A 22,127-nucleotide genomic window follows, 5' to 3' on the forward strand; every position below is an offset into this window, starting at 1 on the left:
GAGACGGGAAGGATGGTAGTGCCGTCAACAGAGATGGGAAAGTCAGGGAGAGGACAAGGTTTGGGAGGGAAGACAAGGAGCTCAGTCTTCGACATGTTGAGCTTTAGGTGGCGGGCAGACATCCAGATGGAGATGTCCTGAAGGCAGGAGGAGATGCGAGCCTGGAGGGAGGGGGAGAGAGCAGGGGCAGAGATGTAGATCTGGGTGTCATCAGCGTAGAGATGATAGTTGAAGCCATGGGAGCGAATGAGGTCACCAAGGGAGTGAGTGTATATTGAGAACAGAAGGGGACCAAGAGATGTGCCCACAGTTGGCTTACCAGAAAGTCTGTGTGTTTATACGAAAAGTGGAAGCGAAAGACAGTCATTAAAAAAGTGAAAATGTCACTTAACTAGGGAAACAGATAAAAGCATCCCTGATTTGGGTGCATTAGCAGAAGGCTGGGAATAGGACATGTTCCTACACCTGCTTCGTGGCTCCTCCAAAATGGGCTCAGCACTGGAATCAACTCAGAGAATCAGGACCAGCTCCCGGGTTGCCTTGATATGGCAATGGTTTCCAAAGGCTGGTGGGAGTAGGAAAGCGTTTGTCTCGTAAGTCATCCTGCTTTTATGCGGGGTGGGCAGACAGTTCTTTGATCTGCCTCTTACCCTAGGGAAAGATCCCAGTGGCATGTAATATCTATTGTTCTAAGTGGCTCCCCATTACTACCAGTCACCCTCATACATGCTCATTTGGCTGCTTCCCCTCTAAGTGGTCCCAGTGCTGCACATGGACAGGCATCACTGCACCCCATTATTCTGCTGGCTCCACATTTTAAATTCAGTTTGAGACAGTTCTGTTGCCAAAACACTCCCTAATCTAGTTCATGAACCTTCGCATTCTCCCATTCTTCTCAAAACACGACTTTGTCTTTTCACACACACTTGCCGCTAATGATACAAAATATTTTGAGGAACGAGGTCACTTCTCAATCATGGAGTACACTATGGGCAAATTAGTAATTGTTGTGGCAAATATCTACTGGAGGTTTTTATATGCTTACAGCTTTTATAAGAATCCATTTAAACCATAGTCCCTGCTCTTCATGAGCATACACTCTATAGCAGCTTTCCGCATTCCCAAAAAAGACTTCCTAATCTGAAAAAGATGCTACTGCGACCTATCCAACTGGATAAGGGTGAAAAGAATGTTGCATGACCATAGTGATCTTTCCTTTATGCAGGTAATTACTGCATTCATGACTAGAGTTCCCACAGGAAAAACTACTCTATCTCTGTTTTCCACTATTAGTAGACAGTGCATTATCAACAGTCACCCAGTTTGGTTTATCTCTTCCTTAGATGCACTACTATGCACTTATTCCCCTTAAACATCACCGCAGATTTTTCTAACAATTCTATCAGTTTTAAGAGACAGTACTTGATTTATTCCCATCTGTGTACCTCTTCACTATTCGGATAAAATTGGGTCAACTATGAATTTTGGAGATTTCACTATGCACTTTATGAAAACGTAAATGACACGGAAACTACCTTCTCAAAGGTCAACAGTGACCTCCTTCTTGCCAAATCCAACAATTTCCACTCCATTCTGATCTTCCTCGACCTCTTGGCTGCTGCCACTGACACTGTGGACCACCTCCTTCTCCTGAAAACATTACTTATCCTTGGTTTCACTGCCACTGTCCTCTCCTGTTTCTCCTCCTATAGCTCTGGCTGCTCATTCTGCCTCTTTCGCAGGCTCCTCCTCTGCGACCCATGACCAGTGGAAGACCCTAAAGGCTCAGTTCTGGGTCCCCTTCTAGTCTCCATCTACACCCACTTCTTTGAAGAACTCATTCGCTCCATGACTTCAATTACCATCTATATCCAGGTGATTCCCAAAACTATATCGCCAGCCCTGATCTCTCTCCTTTGCATCTCGAAATTCCTCCTGGACATTTAAGGACATTTCTAGTGGGATGGCCCCGAGGACAACTTAAACTTAACATGTCCAGATCAGAACTCCGTATCTTCCCACAAAAATCTGTCCTCCCCCAGACATCCCCATGACTGTAAACAACATCACCATCCTCCCCATCTACAAGCCCCTAACCTTGGCATTATCCTCCATTCATCTCTCATTCAACTCACATATTCAATCTGTCACCGATCCTGTTGGTTTTACCTTCATAACATTGCTGAAATCCATCATTTACTCTCCATCCAAACTGCTACCACGTCAATCCTATCCTACCCCGACTACTGCATTAGCCTCCCTGCTGACCGACCTGCCTCCTGCCTCTCCCCCCCTTACAGTCCATACTTCACTCCGATGCCCGGATCATTCTTCTAAAAAATGTTCAGTCTACAATTCCCCACTGAAGAACTTCCAGTGTACTCATCCACCTCTGCATCAAACAGAAACTCCGTACCATTGGTTTTAAAGCACTCAGGCACCTTTCTCCCTCCTATCTTACCTCGCTGATTTCCTTCTACAACCCAGCACCTTCACTTCATTCATCTAACAGCAACATAGCCACTGTACCTCAGTCTCACCTCTCGCAACCTCTACCTTTACCCATGTCCTGCCTCTGGCCTGAAACTCCCTTTCATATCTGACAGAACATCGCTCTCCCCACCTTCACAGCCTTATTAAATCAAATCTTCTCCAAGTGGCCCTCACTGACTAAGACCTCATTTCCCCTACTCCTTCTCCCTCTGAGTCCTCCTTGCATTTGAATTTGTATGCTTTAATTTACCCCACCCTCACCCCATAGGACTTACATGCATATCTGTAATCTATCTATCTATCTATCTATCTATATATATATATATGTACTGACATCTGCTTTCCTCTTTATAATGTAGGCTTCTTGTGGGCAAAGAATGTATCTACCAACTCGGTAATACTGTATTTTCCGAAGCAACCGATTTACTGCTCTGCACACTGTAAGCGCTAAAGAAAAATGACTGATTGACACCATTTCTAGTAAGAATCCCTGGGGAGAATCCTACTAGTTATCTTGCTCCGCTATAAAATGAATTCCTTCCAATCTTGGAATTCTTTGCTTTTTGAAAACGCTCTTGTTTGAAAAGTCTTGTCAATGGCCTTTTGAAACTCTGAAAACGCTCTTGTTTGAAAAGTCTTGTCAATGGCCTTTTGAAACTCTAAATATATTTTGTCCATTATTCTCTACCCACATGCCCCTAGACTCCTCAAATAACTCACGCAAATTAGTGAAGCATTTCGTTTTAGAATACCATATTGTCTTTCCCCCAAATGATTGTTTTTCTAGAGTTCGCACTGACAGCAAACATGATTTTACACTACCCGTTTGCTGAGTATTGTTCTTTAATTTCTAATTTCCAGGTCTCCACTAGAGTGTTTTTGAGTTGTAATAGAACTGGCAATCTCAAATGATCTAGCTCAGTTTGTAATGATGGGTTACACATACTTAGTCATTTGTTCTATGGTTTCTTCAAAACTCTTCAGTACACACCAACAGGCTCCTGTGATATACTTGGTTCTCAATCAATCCATGAAATTTATTAAGCCCTCACTAAATGCTTGGGAGAGTGAGAGTTGGTAGACATGATCCCTGCCCACAAGAAAGAGAGGGCACACTTTAAAGTTTATTACAGAAAGGGGAAATGAGAGAGTATATGGATTTGTATGTTGGTGTTGTGCGGCTGAGGGTGGAGTGAATATGGAGTGTTTAAGGGGTACATATATACGTGCATAAACACCATTGAAGGGAAGGCGAATAGGGGACATTAGGGCTTAGCCAGGGAAGGCCTCTTGGAGAAGATAAGATTTTTAGGAGGGCTATGAAGATGGGGAGAGTGGTGGTCTGTCACGGACAGAAGAGGGAGGTGGTTTGAGGTCAGAGGGATGACGTGGGAAAGGTGTCGGCGGCAAGACAGATGAAATCAAGGTACAGTAAATACGTTGGAATTAGAGGATCAGTGTGTCTTGTTGCAGTACAGTACGATAGGAGGAATCAGGCTGACTGAGTGCCTTAAAGCCACTGATAAGGAGTTTCTACTGGACACAGAGGTAGATGGGCATCCATTTGAGATTTTTGAGAAGTGAGAAGGCAGAGACTGAATTTTTCTTTAGAAAAATGATCTGGGCCGCAGCGTGAAGTATGGACTGAAGACAAGAGGCAGGGATGTCAGCGAAGGTACTGATGCAATAGTCAAGGTGGGATATAAGTGTCTGCGTCGGCTCTGTAACCCTTTGGATAGAGATGAAAGGGCAGAGGCAAGAGATGTGAAGGGACAACTGACAGGAATTTGTGACAGAGTGAATAGGAGACCTGATTGAGACGGATGAATCTAGGATAATGACCAAGTTATGGGCTTGTGACACGGTGAGGATAATGGTGTGGTCTACAGTGGCAGGAAAGTTTAAGGAAGGATAGGGTCTGGAAGATGAGAATTTATGTTTTATTTGCATGTAGTATATCGATTTCATCTAAAATAGCCTAAGTGATTACCACAATTTGAGTCAGTCTTCTGTCCTACCAACTATGAAAAAGAATTTAGCTGTGGGAACCTCACTAGCACCTTCCTTAGTAAAGACCAAACCAGAGAATTCTGCAACCATTATCTTTTCATTCCTCAGAGCATGTTTTACATCATCACCATAATAATGGTATTTGTTAAGCACTTAAGATGCACCAAACACTGTTCTAAGTGCTGGGGGAGACAAGGTTATCAGGTTACCCCAGGTGGGACTCAGTCTTAATCCCCATTTTACAGATGACCTGAGGCACAGATAAGTTAAGTGACATGCCCAAAGTCACACAGCTGAAAAGTCAATAAATGGCATTTATCAGGCGCTTGTTAAATGACAGATGATCCCAGTATTGGCAAATCCAAATGACTGGCATTTTAGACCATCTGAAGTAAAAAGGGTAGATAGGTAAGTGAAGGGAACCTAGATGTGAGGTGATGACAGTATGGAACCAATGTTTAGATGCTATGGAGTAAAGGAAGGAGCAGTTATTTTAAATATTGTGAAGGAAAGTTGTAATCATGGTGATTTAATGAGCACCTAGTGACTCCAGTACACTGTAGTAAATACGAGCTAAGATCCTGGCTCATAAGCAATGCGAAGTCTTGATTAGGTGTGAGTATTTAAACTATGCAAACCTTAAGATATTAGAAAAATAAACAAAGGTTTGGCTAAAACGGTGGAATTCACAATCAGATAAGGAAGCTTTGGCAGTCAGCCGAAAGGTAATGTTGGTGAGACCATGATTTCTGCTGTCTCCTTTGTTTAATTATCAAATTTATTAGGCATATCCCACGTACCAAGCATTGTGGAAAGTGCTGGGGTAAGAAATAACTCAATGGAACAGTTCCTGTTCCACACAAGATTAACAATCTAAGACATTGGGAGAATGGCTACTTGCCCCAATTCACTATCGAGGAGGCTGAGACAGAGATAAAGTGATTTTTTTCAGTGTCATATGGTAGACCAGTGGCAAAGCTGTGACGAACCTGTATCTCCAAGGTAACAGTTCTATGCTCTTTCGACTAGACTCTGCCCCTCTGTACTTAAACAGAACTTGCTATAATATTTCGACCTAATTAGTACCAGCTCCCTCCTCCTGTGCAATTTTACATCTCTTTCTGACTCCTGGACATCTCTGCATCCATGTCCCACCAAAACCTTAAGCTCAACATGCCCAAAAATGAACTCAATTTCCCTCCCAAATCCTCTCCTAACTTTTCTATCTCTGCTGACACCACCACCATCCTTCCCATTCTTTCAAATCAATAATCCTTAGCATGATCTTAACTCCCCTCTCTCTTTCACCCCCTATATTCGCTGGTCACCACATCCTATCGATACTTTGTTCATAACATCTCCAGATTCTGCCCCTTCCTCTTCATCCAGATTACTACTACTCTGGTTCGGATTTGTCATAACCCATCTTTGACTACTGCATTACCCTCTCCACTGATCTTTCCCTTTCCCAGTCCATACTTTTTTCCTTCCCAGACAATTTTTCTAAAACATCATTTTGCGCACATTTCCCCCTTCCTCAAGCACTTCCAATGGTTGCCTATTACTCTTTGCACCAAGCAAGAATTCCTTGACTTTGGCTTCAAGGCCCTGAATCAGTTTGCTCCTCACTCTTCTCCTATTGTATCCCACTCACAGGCTCCACTCTCACAACCAAACCAACTCTCTTTGCCTTGTTCTCACCTCTCTCGTTACCAACGTTGAATTTACACACTCCCTTCTCCCTGGAACTCCTTCCCGCTAACATCTGGAAGACCACTGTCTTTCCCATATGATTTTTATTACTAGCAATAATAATAACAATAATAATAATTATGGTATGCATTAAGAGCTTACTAGGTGTCAAGCACTGAACTAAGCACTAGGAGAGATAAAAAATAATTCTGTCCCACATGGGGCTCACAGTCAAAGTAGGAGGGAAGAAGGGAGGTGTGGAATCCCAGTTTTGCAGATGAGGGAACTGAGGCACAGATTAAATGATCTGCCCAAGATTACACAGCAGGCAAGAGGTGGAGCTGGGATTAGAACCCATGTCCTCTGAATCCCAAGGCCAAGCTATTTCCATTAGGCCTCGATGCTTCTCTTCAAAGGCCTTCTCAAATCACACATTATTCAGAGAAGGCCTCCTGGGCAATCTCACCTCCTCATCCGGTATCCTCTTCCTACTGGCATTTCAGCACTCCATTCATTCATTCAATCATATTTATTTAGCGCTTACTATGTGCAGAGCACTGTACTAAGCGCTTGGAAAGCACAATTCGGCAACAGAGAGAGACAATCCCTACCTAACAACAGGAACCTAATCACTTGGTGTACTCACACCCATCAGCTTCCTGATGGTAAAAGACAAGTCCTATTTTTTGAAAACCTACAGTGATTGTCCATATCCACTTCTGCATCAGATAGAAACTCCTTACCACTGGCTTTAAGGCATTCAACCAACTTTCGGCATCCTACCTTGCCTCTTCTACTATAACCCAACCCACACACTTCACTTCTTTAACACAAACCAAAACTCCGAACCTACATCTTGATTATCCCCACGCCAAACCCCGGCCCACGTTCTCTCTCTGGCCTGGAACTGGCCTCCCCTTTACATATGACAGACTGCTACTCTCCCCATCTTTGAATCACTATTAAGATCACATCTCCTCCAAGAGGCCTTCCCTAAGTCATTTCCCTTACCTTTCCTCACCTCTGCACTTGAATCTATACCCCTTAAGCACTTGATATTTACCTGAACCCTGGACCCACAACCTTATGTACATATCCTACACTCTCATTTGCCCAGTCTACAATTTATTTTAATATCAGACTCCCCCCACCAACCCTAGATTTTAAGCTCCTTGTGGGCAGGGATCTTGCCTACCAATTTTACTGTACTCTCCTTTCCCAAGCTCTCAGTACAGTCTCTGTACCCAGTAAGGTCTCAATAAATACCATTGGTTGGTTGATCCACACCACTGACAGACACTAAAGCATTTGAAAAATATGAATAAAATACATAAGGAGAAGAATGTTCATGGTGCAGCTGAAGTAACCAACCATTCGTACAAGAAATTTCACATTAAGGCTAGAATTCATTTTCTATTTTCCCACCTCACTCTACTGAAGAAAAAATTTGGAATTTCGGCTTGTGCACAAGGCTTTATGTTAGAAAATATAAAATAAGTTGAATCGCACAATCTTAGACTCTCAGGTTACAAATAAAGCTTTGTCATTTCTCTTGGGTAAAAAACAACAACAACAAAAAAATCTAGCTTAACCGTTTCAAGCATCCTCTCCAGTCATGAATTAGAAATAAAAAATTTGGAGTTAACAAGAACACCTGCATACCTGTTGTATATACTCTTACACTGAATTTTAAAAATGCATACAGCATACGGACACAGATGCAAAAAACATGTCTTTACACTAAGAAACAATGTAGTAGAAAAGCAGATATAAGTTATGGGAACGTATCCACTAGGCAATTGTTACTTACACCCCTGCCTCAGTAATTGATTAGCTAATGATACCCATCAAGCCCAGATGGATCCTACACTGTTACTTGAATGTGTAGAAGGGCTCCATGTTATCTACACTAATAAAACATTAATCAAGGGGCAAATTTATAGCAGCCGCTCTATAAATGAGGTCGAGGCAGGTCAGACCCACATAATAAGAAACAACAAGGTTGGTCTCTGCACTGTAACCAAACACCCTTGTGACTCTTCTCGCCCCTGGGATTGAACCCAGTGGTGGAGCATTCCTATCCACTTTGGAATTACATCCGTTCTGCCATAAAGTCATTTAAATTCAAGCTACTGTGACAGTTCCTACCGTTGGGTTTCTTGGGGAACCGAATACCCAAAGGAAAACAAAGGACACTATTTTCATTACTATATGAAAAAAGATATTGAGGTGAGTCTCGTCATGCATTCGGACAGCATGATAGATACAGGAGTACAGACAGTTACGTCCTGTTGCAGTCAAGGGTGCATCGACTTCTTAATAGCTGAAATATTTAACTATTTTCGAAGAAAAAATATACGCTTTAAAGTCCTTTATAAAATGATTCATTTTATTCATATAATTCATATAAGTTATATTATATTAAATTATAATTCATATAAATCATTCATTCATTCGTCTTTATTGAGCTGCTTACTGTGTGCAGAGCACTGTACTAAGAGCTTGGGAAGTACAAACCGGCAACATATAGAAACGGTCCCTACGCAACAATGGGCTCACAATCTAACAGTACCCACAGTCTTTTAGACTGTGAGCCCACTGTTGGGTAGGGACCGTCTCTATATGTTGCCAACTTGGACTTCCCAAGCGCTTAGTACAGTGCTCTGCACACAGTAAGCGCTCAATAAATACGATTGATTGATTGATTGATTGAATGTCTACAGTGCGTGGAGCACTATACTAGGGCTTGGCAGGAACAAGGAAAGAGGAAACAGCCCCCTGCCCTTTAGGAGTTTATAATTTAGCTTCAAGAAAAATACATATTAATGGATTCCCTTTACAAATAAAATAAGCTCCAAAGGTGCTCATTTGCTGAAATAAATAATTCCAAAGTTAATCAATGAATCTAAGGTGTGCTACTGGAAATCAAAGCCTAGGGTGCATAGAACAGGCATGCAATTCTTGTTAACATAACTATAAACTAGAATGAACAGAATACATAGTTTTTCTTTTTTTAACCTATTTTTTGTGCATGTTTATGTCTTCTTAAAAAATATCTCCATTGAAATATTTTAGCCTGCTTTTTCAAATGAATATTGTTTCACTAAATCTAAGCATAATAAAAGCAATAATAGTAATTGGTAGTATTTTAAGCACTTACTATTATCAATGATGCATAAAAATTAAACATCCCACTAAGTTTGTAGGTACCATAATTCATTAAACTCTTGATCCAAAGAAGCAGCTCAAAAAAAGTATTTTTTTTCCAAAAAGTTTGTACTAAATGGGGAAAAACATGCCGCATAGATTAGAGTTATAAGTTTAAAGTGAAAAAAAAATTCATTGCACAGGAATGGAATTTTAAAAGGTGAAAAAAAGTGCGATTTGAAGAAATCTTTTAGTGATTTGGAATTGATCTTCATATATTCACAATTTCAATAACCAACAGTTATAGCTGAATACTCAATTCAATCAATGGTATTTACTAAGCCTTGGGGAGTGCTTTTGAACTAAGCACAAAACAATTTCGGATTTTAGCAAGGCTATGAAGATGGAGAGAGCGTAGTCTGGCAGATTTTGGTAAAGTTAGGGTGTTCCAGGCTGGGACAATGAGAAGGCAAAGGCTGGAGGAACAATCAGAAGGGGAGCTTAGGTTAGCAAATCAATCAATCATATTTATTGAGCGCTTACTGTGTGCAGAGCACTGTACTAAGCGCTAGCAAACTGTGCAAGTTAGGGAGTAGCCAATATGTGAGTTGGGAAGGCTGGTAAAAAAAACCAAGAGCTTTCGTTTTCCCCACTCAATTTCCCAGTCCGCTGACCATATTATATCTTCAGCCAATTCTAGCACACTATATCCTTCTTGGCATTCATTCACTGAGCGCTCTCCTCAATGTATTTATTTTGACCACTCTACTTGTAATATTCTTACATTTGACTACCCCCTATTAGAGTGTAAGTCCTTATGCACTTGGAAACTTTCCCCACCTCCAGCTCCACAGCACTTCTGTATTATCAGCCAATTAATCTATGGTATTTACTGAGCGCTTCTGTGAGCCCATCTTCTTGACCGTGAGCCTGCTGTGGGCAGGGACTGTCTCTGTTGCTGAACTGTACTTCTTAAGCGCTTAGCAGAGTACTCTGCACACAGTGAGCACTCAGTAAATACGACTGAATGAATGTTCTAAGTGCTTAGGAGAGTACAATACAAGAGAGAGTAGCATACACGGTCCCTGACTCTGCCCCTACTCCTATCTGTAATTCCTTTTAATGCCTGTCACAGTAATAGTATTTAAGTGTGATGTGCAAAGCACTGTGTTAAGCCCTGGAAAAGTGCAGGCAGGACACAGGTGGAAGCCAAATATCCCATTCCGTGGGGTGTTCACCATATATGACTCTACCAAATCTACTGAACTGTACCCTCCCAAGCATTTAGTACAATGCTCATCCCCCTCTCCATCCCCCCATCTTACCTCCTTCCCTTCCCCACAGCACCTGTATATATGTATATATGTTTGTACATATTTATTACTTTATTTATTTTACTTGTACATATCTATTCTATTTATTTTATTTTGTTAGTATGTTTGGTTTTGTTCTCTGTCTCCCCCTTTTAGACTGTGAGCCCACTGCTGGGTAGGGACTGTCTCTATATGTTGCCAACTTGTACTTCCCAAGCGCTTAGTACAGTGCTCTGCACACAGTAAGCGCTCAAGAAATACGATTGATGATGATGAGTAAACAGTCACTCAATTAGTGGCATTTATTGAGCACTTCCTATGTGCAGAGCACTTACTAAGCACTTGGCAGAGTACAGTACAGCAAAATAAATGCTGATTGGCAAGAATATGAGAATCAAATAGTGGCAACTGCAGTGATAAGAACCAGGATAATAACCAGAAGAAACCTGATTATACTAATTAATGCCCTTTATTAGTCTCTAAACTGAGGCTATCTAGGAGCAGCTGGCCTAGTGGAAAGAGCACAAGCTTGGGAGTCAGGGGACCTGGGTTCTAATCCCACCTCCACCACTTGCCTGCGGTATGACCTCGGGCAAGTCGCTTAATAATAATAATAATAATGATGATGGCATTTGTGAAGCGCTTACTATGTGCAAAGCACTGTTCTAAGCGCTGGGGGGGATACAAGGTGATCACGTTGTCCCACGTGGGGCTCCCAGTCTTAATCCCCATTTTACAGATGAGGTAACTGAGGCTCAGAGAAGTGAAGTGACTGGCCCAAGGTCACACAGCAGACATGTGGTGGAGCGGCATTCGAACCCATGACCTCTGACTCCAAAGCCCGGGCTCTTTCCACTGAGCCACGCTGTGTCTGTGTCTCAGTTCCCCTACCTGTAAAATGGGGAGTCAATACCTCCCTCCTGTTTAGATTGCGAGCCCGACGTGGGACCTGATTATCTTGTCTCTATCCCAGCACTTAGTTCAGTCCTTGCCACAAAGTAACCACTTAAATAGCCCCAATTAATTGTATTATACTTAAAAAGAGGAATAAGAAACCTTCCAGGTAATCTAATGAAATCGGGACAGGGCTGTCCAAAGAGCCACGCTCTATTACGCCTGAGGGGCTTAACTTGAGATTTATTGAACTAGCCAGGGTCTGTACCAGTTTTTGGATAACTGGATCTCCTCTACGCAGCAAAATGGACCCATTTGCTCTCATTCCCTTCCCTCCTTTTGTGATGGACAGCGAAAAAGCCACAAGGCAAGCAGTGAGGCACTGAATGTAATCTCCCTGGGGGCAAGGATCGTGTCTACCCAATTTATTATATTGTACTTTCCCACATGTGTACTACAGAGCTCTGCACACAATAAGCATTCAATAAATACCATCAATTGAGAGAGAATGTGTCATTTTGTTCTTCTGAACTTCCCAAGAACCTAGTACAGTACACTGCAGCAACTGGGAGCTCAGTAAGTGCTACTACTACTCCCTCTACTACACAGATCCAACTCTAGGTGGAAGTTAGAGAAGCAGCGTGGCTCAGTGGAAAGAGCCCGGGCTTTGGAGTCAGAGGTCAGGGGTTCGAATCCCGGCTCCACCACAAGTCTGCTGTGTGACCTTGGGCAAGTTACAACTTCTCTGAGCCTCAGTTCCCTCATCTGTAAAAATGGGGATTAAGACTGTGAGCCCCCCGTGGGACAACTTGATCACATTGTATCCCCCCCAGCACGAAGAATAGTGCTTTGCACATAGTAAGCGCTTAACAAATGCCATTATTATTATTATTATTAAGTTGGACAGAGCTTTGTTTTCCTAAAGGATTTTCCCAAAGGAAAGCCCTCTTTTTACTCCCATTTTCTTCCTATGGACAACTTCATACATCGGCTCCTGATCTGTTCCTGCCTGGGACCAACCTTACCAGAGAAAGATGTCCACATAGTGAGGACGCTTTTTTTCTACTTAATCTACAACTGAGGGAAAAAGAAGCTTCAGGAATGTGATCTGGCATTATTTTATTTTAAACTGCCTATTTCTCAAGAGGCCGTCACTCATAACGGGAAGCCAGTTCAGCTACGACTACTGGAGCTTTTGTACAGCTTACAAACAGATCTTGGCTAACGTCCCTGACCCCTCTCTTCCTCTGCAGTGCTCTGAATATGGGAGGCTCCATATTAGTGTTATAATAATAGTAATGATGGTATTTGTTAAATGCTTACTATGTGCAAAGCACTGTTCTAAGCGCTGGGGAGGTTACAGGGTGATCAGGTTGTCCCACATGGAGGCTCAAAGTCTTAATCTCCATTTTACAGATGAACAGGCACAGAGAAATTAAGTGACTTGCCCAAAATCGCACGGCTGACAAGTGGCGGAGCCAGAATTTGAACCCATGACCTCTGACTCCAAAGCCTGTGCTCTTTCCACTGAGCCACGTTGTTATTCAATCAATCAATTGTATTTATTGAGAGCTTACTGTGTGCAGAGAGCACTGTACTAAGCGCTTGGGAATTACAAGTCGGCAACACATAGAGACAGTCCCTACCCAACAGCGGGCTCACAGTCTAGAAGGGGGAGACAGAGAACAAAACCAAACATACTAACAAAATAAAATAAATAGATTATTTTAAATCCTTGCTGGTTTTTAATTTGTGAAGCAGCCTAAATAATCAAACTCTCAAACATGTACTTCTGGATCTTCTAAGGTCATAGCTAATTTTTGATTATGAAAATATGAGATGCAAATTAAGATTACCTTCCTTCATTGACAAGTTCGATAAAGGCAAGTCCCGCATTCTTCTGTATAGAGTTCTGCCACTCCTGCAAAGTGAGAAACACACAGGTAAACAAACCGCAAGTAATAGGCATTGCTTTTAATGAAAAGGGTTCTGTAGCTCTCTCATATGTCATTTTAAATCGGAATCTATTAAAACAATATTATGCAGATACAGGTGCTTAACTTAATACAAAGCTGCTCCAGAAAGCGATTTTCTACATTACTCCGTAGCACTCGCTGTCCTAGCTGAAGACATCAACTACTCTTCAGTTTCACTCACATGCCACTAATTCACGCATTCGATCTCATTTATTGAGCACTTACTGTGTGCAAAGCACTATACTAAGCGCCTGGGAGAGTACAATATAACTAGGGACACATTCCCTGCCCACAATGACCTTATGACAAGACTACATTGATATAAACCTACTGTAAGCCCTCCGACCATTCCCTTCTTTACCCCCATGCTTCAACCAACTGAAAATGAATATAATGTAGACAAGGGGGGAAAAAAGATGATGATATTCCCCATCTGTTTCTCAACACCGACCGTGGCCGATTACTTACACAGCACTCATTATATGGCCTCAAAACTAATCGGTGAAGATGGAAGTAGCCAAAAATGGAGAGAAAACATTTATCATGATGCATTTCATCAGGTTCTTTACTTCAGAGCCGATCATCAAAGAAGGTGTTAGTCTAAACAATTTCATAAACCACAGCTGAATGGATGTTAAAGTGAGTTTTAGTAGTCGAAACAAAAGCTTAATGGTCATCGTCTTTCATGATCAATTCACTATTCCATCACAGTACACATAATTACACAACACCACAATAGGGCAGAGTGTGTATGAAGATCTTGGTTATCTTTCTCCCAAGGGAGCTGGTGGAAAACACGTTAAAAGCCTCAAATCTAACCACTAATGCAGCTAAATAACTCCAAAATACATTTCAGCACTTTGGAAAGGAAAGACTGCAAAAAGAAAACAGCAAAGTCAATAATTTCATACCTAGTCCATGCTGTATTTAATTGACTAATATTTCCTATGATCATAAATATTGATTATGCAGCATTTACTATAAAATAACCTTAGCTTCTAATGGTCCTGGTCACCATGCAGAGTAATAAACAAGCAAGAGCAACAGCAGTACCTAGTTTTATCGAAATGGGACAGCAGTTAAAGACAACAGCTTTGTAACATGCCCTAAACCTTTCTTTTCTCAATACTCACCAGCATACTAATAATGATGGTGTTTGTTAAGCGCTTACGTGCCAAGCACTGAAGCACTGTTCTATCCACAATGGTACCTTTCAAATGCTTCGTGTGTACAGGAAAATATTTGAAGAAAACAAAAATACACAATTTATACCGTAGCTGAAGTGGTGAGAGAAATAACGGGAAATAGGCCGGCGTCTAAACGAAATTGGGCTGGGCCCCCAAAAAGTCAGGGTATGGACAAAGAAAAAGATTCTGATATTCACTAGTATAATCATAATATTGCTATAAGTGAAATGGACTTTCAAAATGTTTTCAGGCTGAATATTTGAACCTTTCTTCTACAAGTTGGCTAAGAGTAACAATTAAAACATTGATTAAAAAACTAGCGGGTAGAGCAGTCTAGTGGAAAGACCATGATCAAAACTGAATTTCTATTTCCCTCTAGACTGTAAGCTCTTTGTGGGCCCGGAATATGTCTACTAACTGTCGTACCGTCCTCTCACAAGCAGCATGGCCTAAATTGATAAGAGCATGGGCCTGGGAACCAGAAGGACTGGGTTCTAATCCCAGCTCCACTACTTATCTGCTGTGTGACCTTGGGTAAGTCACTTCACTTCTCTGTGCCTCAGTTACCTTATCTATAAACTGGGGATTAAGACTGTGAGCCCCATGTGAGCCAAGGCCTGAGTCCAACCTGATAATCTTGTATCTACCTCAGCGCTTAGAACAGTCCCTGGCACTTAGTAAGTGCTTAACAAACACGATTTTAAAGAAAGCAATTAGTACACTGCACACGCAATAAGTGCTCAATAAATCCCGCCAATTGGTAGACTGTGAGCCCACTGTTAGCCCCTTCCTTCCTCTCCCCCTTGCCCCCCCTCCATCCCCACATCTTACCTCCTTCCCTTCCCCACAGCACCTGTATATATGTATATATGTTTTATACATATTTATTACTCTATTTATTTATTTATTTTGCTTGTACATATCTATTCTATTCATTTTATTTTGTTAGTATGTTTGGTTTTGTTCTCTGTCTCCCCCTTTTAGACTGTGAGCCCACTGCTGGGTACGGACTGTCTCTCTATGTTGCCAACTTGTACTTCCCAAGCGCTTAGTACAGTGCTCTGCACACAGTAAGCGCTCAATAAATACGATTGATGATGATGATGACTGTATATGTTGCCAACTTGTACTTCCCAAGTGCTTAGTACAGTGCTCTGCACACAGTAAGCGCTCAATAAATATGATTGATTGGTACTGTTCTTGGGTCTAGAACTCTGAACTGATAAATCTGAACAATTCTCTCCAAGTCCACAAATCCTGCCCCACTGACCTGGTGTCTTCAAGTTTAAATCTCGTTAGTTTGCGATGCCCTAGCTATACACAACTAGACTGAAGTTTGGTCGAAAACATGGGGCATATTTAAAGAATAATGAGCCCAACTCCCAAACCAACAGATTATCTTATTCTTCAATCACAGGATCACATTTTAAAGATTTGATGTCTTGAGTCCTTAATTACTGCAAAGGAAATGAGAAGAGTGTGGCCGGTCTATAAATACTTTATCCCTTTCATTAACACTGTTCATCCACCACGATGTTAAAAAATTCCAAGAAAGAGGCTTGCATTCCTGACATCAGTGTTCTGCACCCTGTGGGTGCTCAACAAATATTCGTTAGCTGATTGAGTCAAGGAGGTGCACTAGAAAGGGGGAAGGAATATGTTAACATACGACAGGCACATTATATGTTAGACTAAAGGTCAAATCTACACAAAAACCTGTTCATAGCCAAGATATAGTAATCTTTAAGTACTTAAAGTAAACTATCAAGAACTTTTCAACGGTGTTTGCACTTGGTGTCAGCACTCTTTCAGCAGCACATCTACCATAGGTTTTAGTAAACTCAGCAGTAAAGAATAGAGAATGAAATGAAGCACACTCCACTGTCTCTTCAACGGCGAAACAGATCAGAGAAATAAATAACCAAAGAAATCCTGAACGATTAATTCAAGGAGGATGTCCACCAGAAAAATTCATTTGTAAATGAAGTATGAACTTAATTTTAAAATGTAATTCAGTTAGCAGTTTTCTGCAATACATGCATAAGCTGTGAAATTACGTGGAAAAACAGGTATCGGGTATTTATATATAATGGCTCCTAGATTATTATTCAGAGATAAATTAATCATGTATAATGGTCCCTAGATTGTTAATCAGAGATAGGTTAATCACAGAATTATTGCTTAAACTAAAGTTGCTTAGTTTCTGTACATGATTTTTAGCTTAGCCTCCTGTGTTGTCTATATTTAAACTTCAGTAACTAAAAACTTAAGTTACTTATGGTTATTGTAAATCGATCAATCGTATTTATTGAGCGCTTACTGTGTGCAGAGCACTGTACTAAGCGCTTGGGAAGTACAAGTTGGCAACACATAGAGACAGTCCCTACCCAGCAGTGGGCTCACAGTCTAAAAGGGGGGAGACAAGAGAACAAAACCAAACATACTAACAAAATAAAATAAATAGAATAGATATGTACAAGTAAAATAAATAAATAGAGTAATAAATATGTACAAACATATATACATATATACAGGTATATATACATATATATATATATATATATACACATAATGGACCTCAGTTCACACATGTACCTTCATACTAACAATGAAATATTTGAAAACTACTGTTGATAATTTAGTTCTGTGAATGAACATAAGGCATTTAAAACTCAATGCACATACTTTTAAAAGATCACACGCAAGAGTAAAAATTTAACGTTTCATCTAAGTATGTAATTAGCTATGCAAACAGAGTAAATGTTTGAATGATTATAACTGATACGAAAAAACCACCCAGTGACTTTGATCCTATTACTACATCAAGACTTACGGAAAATGACAGATTTAAAAGTTTTCCTTTAAAAACGTACGTGAGCATTATCAGGAAGAAAAATATCCCCCGGCCAACAATGACCCTCAACTTCCACATGGGCAGAAAATCAGACAGATCACGTTCCCTCGCTAATCAATGCGGAGGTTTTGATTTCAATAAAGGTGATAGAAGTTGCTCTAACCCTTTCTACCTACAAGCTCTCAACAGATGATCAGCATTAAACTCTGATACTCGGCCTCCACATTCAGGGGCTAAATAAATGTGTCCTATTAGTACACGGTCAGTCTGTTTGGCAACTCCAGTCCCCAAGACAAATGGCAGTCGCTGCCCTCTGAGGTCTGAAGTCAAGTCTTAAGGGAATCTCGAAGTCTGACTGCGAAAAGCAAGGACTGTTCATTTACGGAACGCTGCAGGGGAAACTTACAAGGCTTCCATTAGACCTGCAGAAATCTGCTAATTATTTTAATGCAGCTTTAAACTGAATACATCAAAAACAATAAAATGAGCATTCAACAGTTCCATTCCAGGGATAAGGAATTTCTTTTCTCAAAAAACCCACCAAAGTTGGGTAGGTAAAAATGTCAGAAATATCCTTTGTAGTAAATAATTTTACAAAATAAATAAGAGTAGTGGATATTGACTGTATGATTAGGCACACAATATCTGAATAAAATTTTTGTACTTTCTGAAACAATAGCACCGTTAACTCAGTAACGAAGTATTTAAAATCTTGTTGACTATTCATTTCTGGTCAAAATACTGTGTGGCCCACCTTTTTTTTCCACTACTCAAGATTAACCCAGAGTTTCCTTTAATTTTTTCTATTTAAAATTCCTCCTGCTCTACTTCTGCCCGTTGCATTTTTATGCTATTTTTATAAAAGACTGAAAATACATGAACGATATCAAATAAACTAATTGGTTATGGTCAGGAAAATTACAATACTGAATGGGGTGATAAAAGCATAGAACGCCATACAAAAGTCAGGAGGCTTTTGAAATAGCAAAACTGTCACAAGTTTAAAGAAACTTCACACTCTGCCCAAATTTCTGGCAAACCTCTGGAAAAACTGTAAATAAGTAAATATTGTTGCCACTTTGAGAACCAGTTGATCTAAGATGACTTTTAATGGAAAGAGTTCCAAGAGGGATACTCTAATTATTGCTATATTAAATTATTACAACAACAAAGCATCACTATTTCAGAATATTCATTACAGTAACACATCTTTACAAAGTGCTATATAAAATTCATTAGTTTGCCTTAATCAATTTTTGGATCACCAGGTACATTCGTTTCTGACAACCTAATTCAAAAAAGCAATTACAATCCCAGCCCTTATTGTAAAAAGATGACAGAACGCAACTATGTTAAACCAGTTAAAAAGAATGAAAATCTAAAGAAAACAGATTAGGAATGATTTATATGAATTCCTAGTGCTGAAGTTAATTACAACTAACCCAATAAAATAGTGCCTTTATTATTGTACAGCAAGTAATAGCCCTAGATGTAAAAAACAGAACTCTTTCTGCTGACTTTTGCATGCTCAATCCCACAGCACACTACATTAAGAATTAAACATGTAGTAAATAAGCCATATAGAAAACAGCAGTTTTTAACTAAAAGCAGAAGACTCCCCTGCTGTTTAACCATTTGGGGTCTTCCACGCTGAACAGTGCCTGAAGTAAAATGATACTGTGCTCTCATGAGGCAAATGTCTCTAAGTCACCTAAGAATGGGAATTCAATTTCAATGAATTCCATTTCAATTACCAAAGTATTACAGATAATGAAGTAGTTTGCTGGTGATACACTCTTTTTTGCCCATCCAGAAAGCAGCATATTACTCTTAAAAACTCTGAATTGACAAAAGCCAGAATTTAAAATAGTGAGGCTCCTCAGAAGGCATTTAGTTTTCTATCACACAATTATATTTTTGGCTCTTTCCACTGCCCAGAATTAGAGATAAGTACAATACATATTGCGCCAAATATTCACCTCTCTGGGCATAAACATACTACATTTGATTCCATCACCTCATCTCACAAAAGCAAATTTAAATTGATTGATTGACAGAGTCATAATCCTAAAGGAAAGGCAGGAGATTAGATGGTTAAACTTCAGAAATTTCCCACTCAGGTACTAATTTAATATGCCCATTTTCCCTTCGGTATCTGTTCCAACATTAATAAAAATCAGAGGTTTCCTCAAAAATATTCTACTCATAGTAGAATGTCTACATCGAAGTGTTGTATATATGTGTAATGCAAATTCTAAATAAAATTTATTTTATTTTGTTAGTATGTTTGGTTTAGTTCTCTGTCTCCCCCTTTTAGACTGTGAGTCCACTGTTGGGTAGGGACTGTCTCTATATGTTGCCAACTTGTACTTCCCAAGCGCTTAGTACAGTGCTCTGCACACAGTAAGCGCTCAATAAATACGACTGATGATGATGATGATGATGATAAAACCTAGATTTCCATCTATAGACAAAAGTACAAGGACATAATTTGACTGAAGTATTAGGAAGCTTTAATTTAAGAAGCTGGTAATTTGTCAAAATAGTTAAATGTTCCTGTTTAAAGTTTCCATTTGCAATGTGCACTACACTCAGAAGTGCACCTACTTCTGAGGCACTGCTGATTATTAAAACACTGGCTCTAGGGGACGGGAAAAAGCCAAAGGATTTTGATTACACTGACTTTAGTGATTGCTGATTTTGGGACTCCGAATCAGGGAAATAATCCAGCTGTTTTCTCTCTGCTTTTCACCAGATGCCATGATTCCTCATATCGCACATTATCATAGAGTTCAGTTGACAGTACAGCTTCTTTCTGATAGTTTTCTATTCCTTCCTACTGTCCCAAACTCTACATTTTCCTCCCCAGCACCTAAAATATCCACATCAGAGACATGTCAGAGCTATCATGAATCAAAATTATAAATCCTTAACTCCAGGGGGAAAAAAACAAACACCATCCTCTCCCCCTCATCCCCCTCTCCATCCTCCCCATCTTACCTCCTTCCCTTCCCCACAGCACCTGTATATATGTATATATGTTCGTACATATTTGTTACTCTATTTATTTATTTATTTTACTTGTACATATCTATTCTATTTATTTTATTTTGTTAGTATGTTTGGTTTTGTTCTCTGTCTCCCCCTTTTAGACTGTGAGCCCACTGTTGGGTAGGGACTGTCTCTACAGGTTGCCAACTTGTACTTCCCAAGTGCTTAGTACAGTGCTCTGCACACAGTAAGCACTCAATAAATACGATTGATGATGATGATTTTCTTGTCAAATTAAGCAAGTTCTTAGAGGAAACTGGATAAACAAGAAAAAGAAGGGAGTGTGTTGGCAGAGAAGGACTAGTGGCAAGAAATTAAAGGAATGGGAGAGAGGAAGAGGGCAGAAACTTAAGGGTAATTTTAGAGGGCACTCAGTGAAAGCATTAAAGAAGCAGTATGAGATGAGATTAGAAATTAACTATTTTTATGAAAAAAAAAATCTCTAGTTAGGGACTTGAACAAGAAAGGATGCTAACCAGAACTGCTTGAGTAGGGCAGATTTGTTTTCTGGGTATTGGGAGGAAAGCTTGCTTTGCAGAAGGGCAGTCTATAAATTGCAAACCAGGCAGAACTCAATATATTGAGAGTCTTGCCGCTGAGCTAGCAGTGACAGGCTGATATCACACAGAGCAACGGCTAACATTGAACCAACAGTGGGTACTGTCCAACGTTACAGCCAATTTCCAATAAGCAAGGCAGAAGTCCAGATGGGGTCTGGTAAGCAGGTTAAAATCTTAAAAGTCTTCCATCTTTGCTACACTTTGACACTTCTACTGCTTTCTCTACTTCTCTACAAGGAATGGGTCTGTCATATTGTTACATGCACTGTCCCAAGCTCTTAGTACAGTGCCCTTCACACAGTAAGTGCTCGGTTGGTGCCAGAAGAGCGAGGTATGTGGGCTGGATTACGTGGGAGAGTAAGAAGGATAGCCAGGAGGAAGAAAACGGATTGAGTGACTTAAAGCTGATGGTGAAGTTTTCGAGGAGTGAACTTCCTGGGAAGTTTTCGAGGAGCAGGGAGGTGGGTGCAGAATGATTTTTCAGCAATATCACATGGGCAAGTGTGGTCTGGAAAGACTAGGGGCTGCAAGTAGGGAGGTCAGTGAGGAGCCTGATGTAGTCAGCAGTCGAGGCGGAATGTGACACTTGGACCAGCATGGTAGCAGCTTGGATAAGGAAGAAAGGGCAGATTCTATAAGTGTTATCAATCAATTGTATTTACTGAAAGCTTACTGTGTACAGAGCACTATACAAAGTGCTTCGGAGAATACATTGTAACAACAGACACATTTCCAGCCAACAACAAGCTTACAGCCTAGAGCGGGAAACAGACATTAATATAAATAAATTACGGAGAGGTATATAAGTGCTGCGGGGCTGATAGGGGGTAGTGAATAAAGGGAGTAAATCGGGGTAACACAGAAGAGAGTGGGAGAAGAGGAAATGAGGGTTTAGTCAGGGAAGGCCTCTTGGAGGAAATGTGTCTTCAATAAGGCCTTGAAGGCTAGAG

The 22,127-nt window shown here is 40.5% G+C and overlaps 1 protein-coding gene across 1 annotated transcript in view; it reads right to left on the reverse strand.

Annotated features, from left to right (window-relative positions):
* Positions 1-22,127, reverse strand: part of LRBA (LPS responsive beige-like anchor protein) — a 634,690-nt gene that overhangs the window by 429,982 nt on the left and 182,581 nt on the right. Inside the window, exon 35 of the mRNA XM_038755081.1 lies at positions 13,406-13,470. Coding sequence (XP_038611009.1) covers positions 13,406-13,470 — 65 coding nt within the window. The remainder of the gene's footprint in view (positions 1-13,405; positions 13,471-22,127) is intronic.

Source organism: Tachyglossus aculeatus, chromosome 12 (assembly GCF_015852505.1).
Source record: "Tachyglossus aculeatus isolate mTacAcu1 chromosome 12, mTacAcu1.pri, whole genome shotgun sequence".
Taxonomy (NCBI): domain Eukaryota; kingdom Metazoa; phylum Chordata; class Mammalia; order Monotremata; family Tachyglossidae; genus Tachyglossus; species Tachyglossus aculeatus.